The sequence below is a fragment of the Saccostrea cucullata genome, unplaced genomic scaffold (assembly GCF_032062105.1).
Source record: "Saccostrea cucullata isolate Sc308-1 unplaced genomic scaffold, CSIRO_AGI_Scuc_v1 ctg390, whole genome shotgun sequence".
Classification (NCBI taxonomy): domain Eukaryota; kingdom Metazoa; phylum Mollusca; class Bivalvia; order Ostreida; family Ostreidae; genus Saccostrea; species Saccostrea cuccullata.
The window spans coordinates 331,006-346,029 of record NW_026928583.1 but is presented as its reverse complement, the minus strand read 5'-3'; the positions used below and the strand labels follow the sequence as shown (position 1 = coordinate 346,029).

The 15,024-nt window shown below is 33.0% G+C and overlaps 1 protein-coding gene across 1 annotated transcript in view; it reads right to left on the bottom strand.

The window, feature by feature from the left end:
- Positions 1-3,914: 3,914 nt before the first annotated feature.
- Positions 3,915-15,024, bottom strand: part of LOC134278036 (uncharacterized) — a 37,467-nt gene continuing 26,357 nt past the window's right edge. Inside the window, exons 3-5 of the mRNA XM_062760351.1 lie at positions 6,230-6,304; positions 5,441-5,595; positions 3,915-3,987 (exon numbers count right to left, since the gene is read on the bottom strand). Of these exons, the coding sequence (XP_062616335.1) occupies positions 3,915-3,987; positions 5,441-5,595; positions 6,230-6,304 (303 nt within the window). The remainder of the gene's footprint in view (positions 3,988-5,440; positions 5,596-6,229; positions 6,305-15,024) is intronic.

Sequence of the window (15,024 nt, the reverse complement as noted above, 5' to 3'; positions counted from 1 at the left end):
CTCTCTCTCTAAAAATGAATGCTGCAATGAAATATTGTGTTCATCTTGTATGTTTGTACTGTATAGCATTGTGGAATTCAAATAAAAAAAAAAAAAAAAAAAAAAAAAATGCCTTTTTAAAGAAAAGAAAGTGTCTTAATTATCAATAATTATATCAAGACCAGTATATGACGAAACTTTCTGCTGATTTTGATAATGAGTTGGCATCTCTCATTGTTATTAGAGCCATCATTAGTGACCGGCTTATAGGTGTCCTCAGTACTAATGATCCCCAACTCCATTCAAGAAGTGTATACATTAATTAATAATTTTGCTACTTTGGTTATTTTAGGGTTCAATATTGGGATCACAAGAAATAACAATGTTTTATGTACTCACAATCAGATACATTCACATGTATTATTATAGCATTGTGATTAAAATTTTCAAATGAAAAGTTTGTGCCCCTGACATCACATTGTCTATTCATTTTTATGTGCAACAAATCAAAATGTTCCTTAGATCAATCTTACCATGAAAACTATGTATTGCAGCAATTCACAAACAAGAGGCCCATGGGCCACATCACTCACCTGAGTACTGTAGCTTGGAAAAAAGCAGAAATCAGTTTATTTTTGAAAAGTTTAAACCCAAAAGTGGTCCCAACCAATCCTTAAAGGGGAGAGGGTATGATTTGAACAAATTTGACACTAACACTAACTAAGGATGCTTGCATATTTCTTTGACTACCTGTGGCTTTATTGCCCTTTAAATTTGAACTTACATTGTGGCCCCACCCTACCCTCAGGGGTCATGACTTGAATAAACTTGAATCTACGCTACCTGAGGATGCTTCCATATGAATATGACTAATACGACTAATCATGGCTTTGCCATTCTTGAAAAGATTTTTATAATTTTTCTACATATTTCTATGTTAAACTTGGCCCCGCCCTACCCCCAGGGGTCATGATTTGAACAAACTTGAATCTATGCTACCTAAGGATGCTTCCATATAAATATGACTAATCATGCCTTTGCCATTCTTGAGAAGATTTTTAAAAAATTTCCATATAAATTTCTACGTAAAACTTTGATCGGCCATTGTGGCCCCGCCCTACCCCCGGGGGGTCATGATTTGAACAAACATGAATCTACGCTACCTGAGGATGCTTCCAGATGAATATGATCATTCATGCCTTTGCTATTCTTGAGAAGAAGATTTGTAAAGAATTTCCCTATATATTTCTATGTAAGTGGCCCCCCCCCACCCCCCACCCCCGGGGATCATGATTTGAACAAACTTCACCTTTATTTCTAATAAATTTAGAAAAATGTCCTTTATGCCAATTTTGAACACTGTTTTAGTTTGTTTTGAACATATTTATAAATGACAATATGTCAAAGGGATTGGACATAAGTTCCAAAACCTTAGATAGTTTTAGTGCCAAAGGATTAAAAGTATTGAGTTTGAATTTTTAAAAGAGAGAATTCTGTAAGATCTGTTGTTCCAGTTGGCCTACTTAACTTAAAAAGTTAAGAAAAAGGGAATTCCTTAGTTTGAAGTACTGTGTCATGTAATACTATATACTGTAAATCACTACAGTATATAAATTAGTGCACACAAACTTTAGCAGTCTTCCTCATTAACTGTTCCGTGTACCCTGGTTATGATAATTTAGCTCATTTGGGGTTGCTGCCCAAATAAGTATGTTAGTTGGTTAGTTTTCAAAACACTATACCTTTTAAAATTAAAAAAAAAAAACCATCAGAGTCCAAAATCTAGTGTTTTATTACCCATTTCAAAGTTTTTGTTTCATTGTCATTACAAAATAACACTTCAAATTAAAACTTTTAATGACTGTAAAATCACCATGTTAAAATAAAATTGTCTATGTATTTTGTAAAAATTATAAAAACTGTGTTATTTCTTTAATAATTATCAGTGATTATACAATTATTGATTAGTTTTAATTTAGAAAAGTGAAATATAATCTTTGGTGATTAAAATTCCCATGTTTTTAACATAATTAGAAGAAAAGCTGTATGTCCGATATTTATTGGAAGTTATTTTTCGATAGAATATGATTCTTGAATATTGATACGTATCGCTATATCGATATATCCCTAGAATATTCCTGTGTTAATTATTTTTAAAAAAAATTTTCACCCCCCCCCCTAGTGAATTTTTGCAATTTTTTATCCCTGCCACTCAAAGATACCTTAGTTATGACAAGTTTGGTTGAAACTGGCCTTGTTGTTCTTCAAGAGAAGTAGAAGTTGAAAATGTGAAAAGTTTACAGATGGACAGAAGGACAGCTGCCAGACAAAATCATGTGAGCTGAAGAAAATAAGGATTTTGTAATCACATTCTTTTATTAAAAAATTCAATATATTAATGCTCTTCTGCATGTAGGCTTCATGTATTCCTATGAAATTGAATGCTTCCATCCTTGCTGCTGCCATTCATTTTGACAAGAATTCCGGTTTTCCTGTGATTTTTTCTTCATATAGTCAACCTCCAGACAATTCAACTTACAGTCTGAATTGAAACAAAAGTCTTGAGAAAACAAAATTCAATAAAGTTCCTCTACCCATTTATCTTTTTGTGATTGCTTCATTTTTATTTTTAATATATCATTTCTTTCTTTTTCAATTTTTATAATTCCATTTTTAAAGAAAAAATCTATATCTATATTTCTCCTTCATTTATACAAGAACTGGTGATTTTTATTGCACAATGATCGTCTCTAATCCTTACAAATTTAAGTACCTTATTTAACCTAATTGATCTATAAGATGCACAGGTCCCAAACTATTAATTCTAGGACAAATTAAACAGAATCAATGTTGTAACTGACAAATGAAGAAACCAAGGCCAGCAATAACGATGACTGACACCAATGAAGAAAACATATTGAAAATATGGTTGGCAGATTTCACCGACTAGATAAACAGCTTACAAGCCTCCTCATAAGCATGAGCATGGCATTGTCTCTTGTAGCTGGTTAAATGAGGGGGTAATAAATGGGGAAAATATAAAAACTGAAAAGAATTTAAAAGTTAATATTGATGAACTAAAACTGCAGCTATTCCCCATTAATTGTTCAATAGGTTACTGATGACTTTTGAGTTGGGGGGGGGGGGGGGGGGGCTTTTTGGCAAAGATCGACATAATAAAGGAATTGAAAATTGGAGCTTAACTTTTTCTTTCTTGGTTAAGCCCCCCACTTTCAATTTGCTTCCAATGCCTTTGCATCATCAAGGAGGTGTACATCTACAGAGGCATAATAATGCAAGTTGACAGAAGTCATTCTTTGCTTTTCTTGAGAAGATGGTTTAAAATGTTGCTAATGTTTCCTACATATTCATTGGTTACACAGGACTGAATGTCCATGGTCCAAAAAACTTTTGCATAGACTGAAGGCAACTTTGAAATAAGATTCAACTCCTCTGACCCAGTGGTTCTTGAGGACAATTATCTTCAAAGAATTTTCTCTTTAATATTCCCATTTCACACTATGATTGCCCATTGTTACCCTACCCTTCAGCTTGGGGTCATGATTTAAACAAACTTGAAACCTGTAATAAAACTTAAGCTTATATTCATTCTTTTGGCCAATTGGTTCTTGAGAAAATTTTTAAAAGATGCTGTTAAATATTCACCAATTCTTATTGATCTCCACTGGAATAAGGATGTGGTCATTCTTTAATTTAAAAACAGTTTACCGGTAGTAATACTGTAGTTTTTGTTTTTTTTTCTTGAAGAAAATGATGACTGTAGAGCAGCTTTTTACTAATATTTACATACTCTTATTTATAAGGATACTGAATTTTTATTATCATCTGTATATGGATTAGTGTATCCTTCCTTGTTGCTTATAGATTGTTAAATTAATTTCTATAGCTAACGATTAAATTTTGCCCCGCTATAATTATGCCACATGGCACTTGAGTAAATCAGACACTCCTGTATATATATTTTTTATTTGGATTCCACACAAGTTCCTTAAAACAGACACAATACATAGACTTGCCTTTCCTGAGATATGCGCGATATACATGAACAGACTTTCGTAGATAGAGACTGGAAATAACAGTTCACACAATATATACGTAAAATTAAATGCAAAACATTTTACCAGAAATTTTCTTACAAGCAAAATATGTTTCCATTTAATAAAACTTGAGTAAAAATTATTTTTCCTGGAAATAAAATGTTAGTTCACTATGAGGAATTACATTAAATGCCCCCAAACTTCTGAGAAGAACTTTATTACATAATTAATGCATTCCAAAGTACTGTAAACCAACTTTTATTCGCATGAGAGAAATATTTGCAGGTTTTGCGACCTACTTTAAGTCGCAAATATTAATAGTTGCAAACCATTTATAATTGAGCTATGCTATGTGAATATCTGCAGTTAAAAGCTTCTTCAGTACGAGTTTAAACTTTAACTAGAGTACAAGCACATTGAGCAGCAACAAGATATCCTCTTCTACTTGAATGAAAAAAAAAAAAACATCCATTCATTAAATTTGTCATAAAAAAGCCATAAAGAACAAAAAAATTAATTTCGAACAAAAAAAAATTTCTGATATTAGCATAATGACATGCTCTTCTCCGTCAAACTTATATAAATCTAATTTGTCTTCAAATACCCTTGTCCTTAGCAAGCCTTTCGAAAGATCACTGATCTGAATTTTTTTCTTACAAGACAGAGTTAGATTAGATTTAATGTGACAAGGACAGATTTTTTCCTGGTGATCGTCAATGATAAAGAGCAGCATAGGTTATTGGTCTAATAGGGGCAAATCAATATCCCTAATTAACACTGGGGCTCTCTCTACAAGTGTCTGAGGTGTCACACAAAGTGTTGTTTTAGATCCTTGGTTTAGGAGTATATTTTTGAGACCAGTAAAAGCAACGGAGTGCCAATAATCAGTTTATACCACGTCTCATATTAGTATCAAATCAAGACCGCAGAAATGTCAAGAAACATAAAGTAATCACTGCAATGTATTCTTAACACAATGTACTCCCTGGATAATATGTTTCACATCAAAGTAATGTTATTTACTCAGCTTTTTACTGATATGACTGAAAACAACCATGATCCCAAAAAATATGTTGCATACAATTGAATTAATGTCTATGTTTTGATGTAAGTTCTTCTTTTGTACAATGGCTTTTCTCACATAAACTTGTAGAAAGGACCAAAATATTGTGATGCCTTGGGGATTTTCACAAATTAGGTTTTAAAAAGTGGAGGTTGTATGAAAAATAGAATGGTAAAAACAGAAAAATAAGGAAGTTTTAAAAGTTAGTCAAGTCACTCATTCGGAGGAAAATGGACACGTGTTGAGAAAGAGGACAGAGAATGGCTGCTGCCTTGTGGTTTGTAATGATTTGATCACAGAACGGAGGATCAATCTCAGTTTGGTAAAAGGCAAGTCTTACTTTGCATTTGGCACTTGATTAAGGAATGATTCCAGAACAGTTGAAAAATCTGCCAATCCATCACTGACCAGCTCCACCAGGGCTGTACAAATCGCCTTGGCAACCACGGTCTCCATAGCACCACATTTTTCCTCCAACAGTTTGTATGCTGCATTCTTTTTTAAAGTCAAAAGTACATTCCTTCACTTTCAATATTCTTTGAGAGGACTTTAGTTCATATTTGCATATTTTCTATACATAATGCTTAGGTCAAAATTTCATTTTCAATTAATAGATAGATCACTTGGCATTTAACCAAGTCCTGCACTAGTTTGTAGAGAATATTCCTCAGGATGGGAAGTAAATTCTGTAATAACATTGGTTTATCATTATTATAGTGAGATTTTGCTATATTTTCAGCTGTGGTTATCCTCTTTAAGATGCCACTTCTACAGATAAGTAATTCTTTTCTTGACAATGAAATCTGAAGTTCAAAAAATTAGTTTTATCCAGAAAAGAAATATCATACTTGTGTGGGATTACCTGTAGAAGTGATATCTTATATCTTAGATCTTTTGTTTTATTTATTGCTTGTCTAAATTGCATAAAATTTTCTATTTTACTTTGTTCTGTAAAGTAATTAAGCTCAAAAAGCCATAAAAATTACTACTAGTACTGGTATATACATTTTGAGCAAAGATGAACATTTGAAACCAGGAGCCATAGAGAAATAAGCACCCCTTGTTGACATATCACTGTAGTGCAAGTTTTCAAAATACTGTCAAGTAGTGTAACAACTTCCGATTTTACCTTTACTGATGAGTTTGTCAGTCTGTTTTCCCTGGACAAGTTCTTTCTAACCTCTTCACATAGCTTATTTACAGCCTGTAATTAAAACAAATTACAATTACTTATTACTATTAAATTATTCATCATCAAAAATATACCTCACAATCACTAGAAAATATTTCTTAGCATTGTCATTTTTTCTTACATCACCTTTAGTTAATGTTTGTTTTGAAAATGCTGCAAATTTTGTTCACAACTTGAAAAATATTTTTTTATAACTGCTATTTTAATGAATTAATAGTTTGTATTTGTGATCACTATCTATACTATAAATGGATCTGAGTTACCTATACACCAAACAGAGAATCTCCAAAAATGCTTCCTGCAGCTGTGTACAAACCTAAGGTCAGAGGTCGGAGTAAGTCTGACAAAGTTGCAACAAATCAGATACATGTAATTATGGAACCCGGATAGGGCCATGTTATTGAACCATCGAGGTTTAGGTCGATAGTGTGATGGCACGATAATGCAATGACGAGGAAGCGATGGTGCAATAATGATGAAGCGATGCTACAATAAAGCGATGATGCCATGGCGTGACAATACGATGAAGATGGTGCGATAGTATGATGGTGTGATGACAACGATAGTGCAATGATGATGGCGTGATGGTACGATGATGATATTCACTATTGCTCCGTCCTGCTATCGCTCCAACGTCATCACATTGTTGCGAGCTCCATCATCATTACACTATCGCTTCATCATTATCATGCCATCATATCATGGCCATGGCCCTATTACTTGATGCTAGATGGTGCAATAGTAAACTGCATGGCCTTATCTGGATTCCATAGATCTTCAAAACTAACCATTCAAGAAAAACAATTTCACTCTCAGAAATTAATTAAAGTCAGATTTTTTTTTAATGGATAGTTACAAAGTAAAGTTATAGGAAATATTTTTTATCTCAGAATTATAGGCAAGAATTTTATTTATTTACTCATTCACTTATCTTTTTAAGTTTCATTTTTGTTTTGAATTATAGGCAGTTCTATGTCATCAATTTTATAAATCAAATCATATATCTTTTGCCTGAAGATAATCTCTTTTATCTTCTATTTTATGACTTCCTGTAAAAGCAATTATTTTATGGTGACTTTTAATCCAAGTGTTTCATGTTGCATGGTCATACAACATATCATTTAAGCCCAAACAACTGCTGAATATCACGGCTACACAGTGCAGTCTCCCTGTAAGATTTTAATTATGGGTCCTATATCAAGTATAACATGTCAGCCAGACAGCCCAATATTTCCTGTAAAAACAATACTGAAGAGAGAGAGAGAAAAAATAGCAGTAGCTAGATTTGTGATGTAGCAAAAATAATAACTATATAAAAGTTCCAAAGATATTTCACATGTATCATAAGGTCATGACATAACATCTATAATTTCTGGCAAAGTTTATTGAAATACAGAATAGTTCTGGGGTTTACTTAAGATTTACATGTAATGAAGCAATTTTTGACATTTTTGAAGAAAATCTTAAATAATTCTTTTTTCCTCTCTCATTAACAACTAAGTCTTTATCCATGCCCCTTTATTTCCTTTTACCCAGGTGGGCAATTTAAAGCACCCACCATAATTTTTCAAACATAAAATTTTCAGGGCAAATTTTAACCAGAAGTCTCTGTCGAGACTGAAGCTCTACTGGTTTGAACTTATAGCAAAGGAAAAGAAAAGTACTTAAGCAGCTGGGATTTGAAATTTTACAACAGCAATAAATAGAATAATGATCGTTGATAAAGTCTCTTTATGTTCTTAGTGTAGTCTACTTGTGTGCCAAGTTATATTGAAATCAGACCAAAACTGTAGGAGGAGTAGCATTTTGAAACAATTTTACAGTCATTTCTATTTTTAGTAACCATAGCAACACCGTTCATCAAAATTAAAATTCGATACACAGAATTATGTATCTTAGTGTATTCTACTTGTGTGCCAAGTTATACTGAAATCAGACCAAAACTGTAGGAGGAATAGCATTTTGAAACAATTTTACAGATATTTCTATTTTTAGTAACCACGGCAACACCGTTCATCGAAATCAAAAACCAATACACAGAATTATGTATCTTAGTGTATTCTACTTGTGTGCCAAGTTATACTGAAATCAGACCAAAACTGTAGGAGGAGTAGCATTTTGAAAGAATTTCACAGAAATTTCTATTTTTAGTAACCATGGCAACACCGTTCATCGAAATCAAAAACCAATATACAGATTTATGTATCTTAGTGTATTCTACTTGTGTGCCAAGTTATACTGAAATCAGACCAAAACTGTAGGAGGAGTAGCATTTTGAAAGAATTTCACAGAAATTTCTATTTTTAGTAACCACGGCAACAACGTTCATCGAAATCAAAAACCAATACACAGAATTATGTATCTTAGTGTATTCTACTTGTGTGCCAAGTTATACTGAAATCAGACCAAAACTGTAGGAGGAGTAGCATTTTGAAAGAATTTCACAGAAATTTCTATTTTTAGTAACCACGGCAACACCGTTCATCGAAATCAAAAACCGATACACAGAATTATGTATCTTAGTGTAGTCTACTTGTGTGCCAAGTTATACTGAAATCAGACCAAAACTGTAGGAGGAGTAGCATTTTGAAAGAATTTCAAAGAAATTTCCAATTTTTAGTAACCACGGCAACACCGTTCATCGAAATCAAAAACCGATAAACAGAATTATGTATCTTAGTGTATTCTACTTGTGTGCCAAGTTATACTGAAATCAGACCAAAACTGTAGGAGGAGTAGCATTTTGAAAGAATTTCACAGAAATTTCTATTTTTAGTAACCACGGCAACACCGTTCATCGAAATCAAAAATACACAGAATTATGTATCTTAGTGTAGTCTACTTGTGTGCCAAGTTATATTGAAATTAGACCAAAACTGTAGGAGGAGTAGCATTTTGAAAGAATTTCAAAGAAATTTCTATTTTTAGTAACCACGGCAACACCGTTCATCGAAATCAAAAACCGATACACAGAATTATGTATCTTAGTGTATTCTACTTGTGTGCCAAGTTATACTGAAATCAGACCAAAACTGTAGGAGGAGTAGCATTTTGAAAGAATTTCACAGAAATTTCTATTTTTAGTAACCACGGCAACAACGTTCATCGAAATCAAAAACCGATACACAGAATTATGTATCTTAGTGTAGTCTACTTGTGTGCCAAGTTATATTGAAATTAGACCAAAACTGTAGGAGGAGTAGCATTTTGAAAAATTGTTTACAGACAGACGGACAGCTAGACAGACAGACGGACAGACGGACGGACGCCGGACGCATTACTATCGCATAAGCTCTTCTGGTCTCTGACCAGTAGAGCTAAAAAGTGGCAAAATTGTTTGCAAGTGAGAAATGGCAAAAATAAATAACCCAGCTAGTACAAAGTTTTTATCTTTTTTTAAAAATATATATTATATGCATGTACTGACCACAATTAGGTATACATGAAGAGAAATAACCAGTAAAGAAATTCTCAGATCTTCAAATCCTGGTCCTAATTGAAGACCTGATATCCTGGGATGGTTAAAACTTAATATCTACTGATGGTACTCACATGGAGTAAGATAAAGGCATTAACTTTAATGAGACATTTCTTCAGATTTTATGATGCACAAATGAATGTAATAATCAGAGGAGCTACTGCTGTAGCAAGCGTATCTAACCATATAAGTGCACCTATATAAGACCCCCTAGTGTTGCTGCGCACTGCCTGATATTGTTTTCAATGAAAGAGCAGCATTCACGTCAACAAGAAACATCAAATAGAATTCTGCCTCCTGCTGCCTAAGTCAAGAGAAAATCCGCAGGACTTTATTTGTTACTGCTTACTTTGCTTGTCTCATTTTGAGTCATCAATACAAGTGTGATAATTTTTCATTTTGTAGCAGAGATATTGTTGACTTGGACAATAGATTATTATATTTTTATTAACAAATTTACATCAACTAGAAGTCTCTAATGAGACTTAGCTAAGAATAGTCTTGGCAATAAATGCAGACATTTCAAGTTAAAAGGACAGGAAAAAACTTGTTAAAATACATTTTTTAAATTACTTAGAAATATTTTAGTTTTTCCCTGTTATGTGTAAATCCTATTTGCTCTCTGTTCAATATGACATTTAATTAACTGTGTCTGGGTGATTGATTTAATAATTGTAGGTAGCCTCAAAACTCCAGTAAGGCACATAGCATCAGTGGGGGGGGGGGGGGGGGGGGGGGTTGTGGAAATTAAAAAAAAGGTTTGCAATGGTTGCAAATCCCAAACCAAATTGAAACAAGATGTGTTTGTGAAACACTATGTGCCAGCAGCAACACATTTTAGAAAGCTTTTTTAGCATATAGATCACAGTCAAGGTCACAAGGTCATTGACCTTAGTGCCATTTGAAAAAACTGAATTAGTGGAGAATGCATATCAAATATGAAGTCTCTACCTCTTATGGTTCAAAAGTTATGGCAAAGGTTCAAAAAAGATTATTTTTAGCATATAGGTCACAGTCAAGGTCACAAAGTCATTGACCTTAGTGAAATTTGAAAAAACTGAATTAGTGGAGAATGCATACCAAATATCAAGTCTCTATCTCATATGGTTCAAAAATTAAGGCGAAAGTTCAAAATAACTAATTTTAGCATATTGGTCACAGTCAAGGTCACAAGGTCATTGACCTTAGTGTCATTTGAAGGAGCTTAATTAGTGATGTAAGCATACCAAATAGGACGATTTCCACCTTAGTTTGGACTTTCGGTAAGGCGTGTCATTCACTACGTTAATGTAATTAGCGTCTATCAAATTGCGAATAGATTCTCATTGGTTAAGAAATTAATAACATCAGGAACTTTAAATTGTTGTTGACAACGATGAGAGGACTTAAGCTCCACCTCTTTGCCGGAGGAGACAATGTTATTGATTATTCGATACACTAACTGGCATTTGCCTGAATTTCTATCCCATGTATATTTCAACAGTGGAGGAAAGCTGTGTAATTTCAGAAGCTAATTATGTAACGCCTAGAATGCCAAGCCTTACTGAAAGTCCAACCTAAGGTGGAAATCATTCTATGAAGTCTCTATCTTTCACGGTTCAAAAGTAATGGCGAAGGTTAAAGCTGACAACAGACAAACAAACACACAGACAGGACAAAAACAATATACGCCTATCTATCGATCCGGTCGCATAAAAAGAAAGAAATTTATTTGATGTAAATATTCATATTTTTTTCAAAGATATTTGCTCCCAGATGTAGTAAATGCTCATTTAACGTAAACCAGTCAAGTCAAACGGTGGCTACCTGGTAACAGAACATACCAAAATTGACTATAATGTTGGTACTGGGCACCTGATCCCATGGCAGGAGTTTCTCGAGTCCGAATATCTTTTCTTTTTTTAAGTTTTTACGATTCGTATTTTTTTCTGGATTTCTACACTTTTTATACCTCCAGTAAGTCAGTCAGATTACAGTGATCTGGAGGCCTTCGGGGAAGAATAACGATGCCGTGTCTGGGTCATTCCTGATTTATCGCTATACACCCTCCCCCGCGACTTCAGTAAAATTTACCGACATCTTTCTCCTGCATTGTCTCTGGATTGAAGCCGCAACGTTTTATAGATTTCATTGTGAAGTGTTTAGTAATAATAATTTATTTTACCAAAATGTACATTTCCGGAAATGCAATAGACAATATCGTGGTTCCATCTAGTTAGAATAACCTGTGTCTCGGGACAAGCCCTCGCCGTTTCATCCAATTTTCAAGGATTTCGCTGTTGAGCCGATCAGCGAAATTAAATGTTCATCAAACTGTTGTGCTTTTCAAACAAGTGCTGCAATATTTTATAGAAGTTTATTGCATTTAAGCAGTGAAGTACTTAATTTATTTATTGCATAAAAGTGATATTTTAACAAAGCGTGAAAAAATATCAAACCTTGTCACAGAAAGAAAGAATATGAAGAGTGCAGCGTTAACAATACTCCACAGGTGCTTGTAGACAGGAACACCCCCACCCCCAAATATACACCACTGGTCCAAGGATATTTTTTTTAATATAATTTAATCTTCTCGTACATATTTCCAATGTATTCAAAATTTAAAAAATCAAAAAAATAACATAGAATTAACATTTTATTTTTTTAATTTTAATTATACCCGCTATTTTATAAATTTACATAATACTTTGTAGAAGAGGAATTTATTTCACTCGTAAGACAGAATTTTTCTTCACTCTATATTTTCAAGTTCTTATCACTAGTAAAAATATCTCAAAATTCTTTGCCACTCGTGAAATAAATATCCGAAGCACGAATTTACCGTTATATCGTTTTAAGTATTTCTTTTATGATATACATCGTATGTATTTAAATTGAGAACAATGCATCGTTGTTGTTTTATTCTCTTTTTATTATTTTAATGTAATATGTTTTTTTTTTCGACTTTCTATCAGATCATATAGCCAAATTTGACTTTTTTTATTGGTATAAATGTAAAGCTTCCATGCTTGTTGGGGAAAAAAAAAGTTTTAACAGCGCCATCCTTCGCTTACGCTTTTTAAAAGCAATGTTCCTATTATTGTATTTGGGGTACGGATATTACCAATATAACGGTGAGGTCTTTGATTTGGGGGGGGGGGGGGTAGGACGTCCCCGATTTTGTCGATAACCTGAATAAGTGGCACATCAAATCACATAAAACGTGCAAAGAAAATCTGGTTAAACGACAGAAAAATCATTCATGAGTACTGAAGGGTTGCAGTTACACTAGACTGCATTTATGTCTAAAGAAATCAAACATCCTTTAATTCTTTATTTCGATTGAAATAATTATGTCGCCTAACATGCAATGGCGATGTTAATGTGTGATAACTCAATTTATACAAACCTACGCAAATCATGCAAGCATTGCTTTGAAATAAAATGAAAGTCAACAACATACTAGTGGTATAAAGTCATATGTCAACAAAATACAGAAATAATAATTGATTGGTACTACACTTGGGTATTGCAATCCCAGCACCACTATAAATAGATCTGTCGCTGTCTCAACAAGTTACAGTATTTCTTGTCAATTGTAAAAGACAGCGCTGAATTGACATCTCCGATACGTGCAAGCCAAAGACATCGCTCCAAACGCAGTGACGTATTCATTCAGGAATACATTTTTTTTCTTTTTAATTGATATTATCTCAGGCATAGGTGGTTTTCTTCAGAGGAAATATTTCTGCCTTAATTCAAGATTGGGTCCTGCACAATACATTTCTATTTGGATTTTTTCAAAAGTAAGTAAAACTTAGTCAAACTTGTTTTTCCATTACTAAACTTTGCAAATCCTAGACTTCGTTTTGCAAATGCAGCAATTTGTTAAAAAGCTTGTTATATTCTATATGTCAGCAAATCTAAAAATACATTTGAAAAAAAAAATATTTGAGACAGTTCGTCCGTCTTTCCCGTGAGAAATGATTTTTCGTGCTCTTTAGGTGTGAAAATTTGATTCTGAATTTCAATACATCTCATCAATTAAAATGGAAGGCGATAAAAAAAATCAAGTTCTTATATCATATTTTTCTTTATTTAGAAAAACCGATTTTTTTTTTAAATTAGAAATGCATTTAAAAAATGAATGAGTAAATGATTGGTGTGGTTCAAGATTCATCTTATGATTGATAATGCAGAAAAGAATAATTTCCTAGTTAATGCACACAAAATAGCTTGCGAACAGAAGCAACTTAATAAGTCACTGATCCCTCTACGCCTCGCCTGTCGAGGAATTCACGGTAATGATTTCATGCTGCACATTTTACGGGAAAAGGCGTGAAATATTCACAATTATTAAACATGATTTTTATTTTTTCCTTATTTTTCTCAAAAAGCAAAAGATAGAAAAAAGTGCTAGTGACCTAGGACTTCCTACCTTCCTTAATGGTAAAGAAGTACTATCGACTTTTATAGCACTTTTATTCTAACACGCTCCAAGTCTAAGGACCTTGCTTTATTTATCTGCACATCATCTTCGTGTAATTACAAACGTATATTAATACCGACGTTGCAATTGATTACATGGTTATCAACTCAACATATGCCTCGTCCAGACCTAATAAACAATTATGCAATAAAAATTACCACCTTGCTCTACAAGAAAAAATTAACGATAGCAGACAAAACAAATTAATAAGCCGGCATTCTAATTCTTCTTAAATATTACAAGGTCTTTGGGGAAATACTATAATAATTTCTACTAATACATGTACACGTGTATAAAGAAAATTCTCTTACCTACAGCAGCATAACAAATTATATAAAGCGTTTAACAAATACATGTAGTCTTCTTAAGGACGTTCGATCCTGAGTTTTTGAGTGGATTTTGGTCATGTCCTTTATTTATAAAATTCTCCATCATTTTTAAGTTCTAACATTAAATCTGTATTCTACAATGCAAATTGAACTATATTCAATGAAAAAACCGCGATTAAATTCTATTCAAGTACAATTAAAATAGGGACTATATTTTGTGGCGGAAGGTTTTTTAGACGAACATGATCAGTTTTTCCCTTTTGAACTATAACAACTGTTTATTTTGGATTCCTATTTTTCCATGCTGGTTGCACACAAAGCTTTATTTTTGCAGTGAAATGTGTCATGCTGATTCTGAAATATCTATTAAATTATTTCTTATGAATTCTATCAACAAAGTTTGATAAATATAGTATATATATTCTAAAAATCCGGGAAAAAATTTAGCCAATTTTAA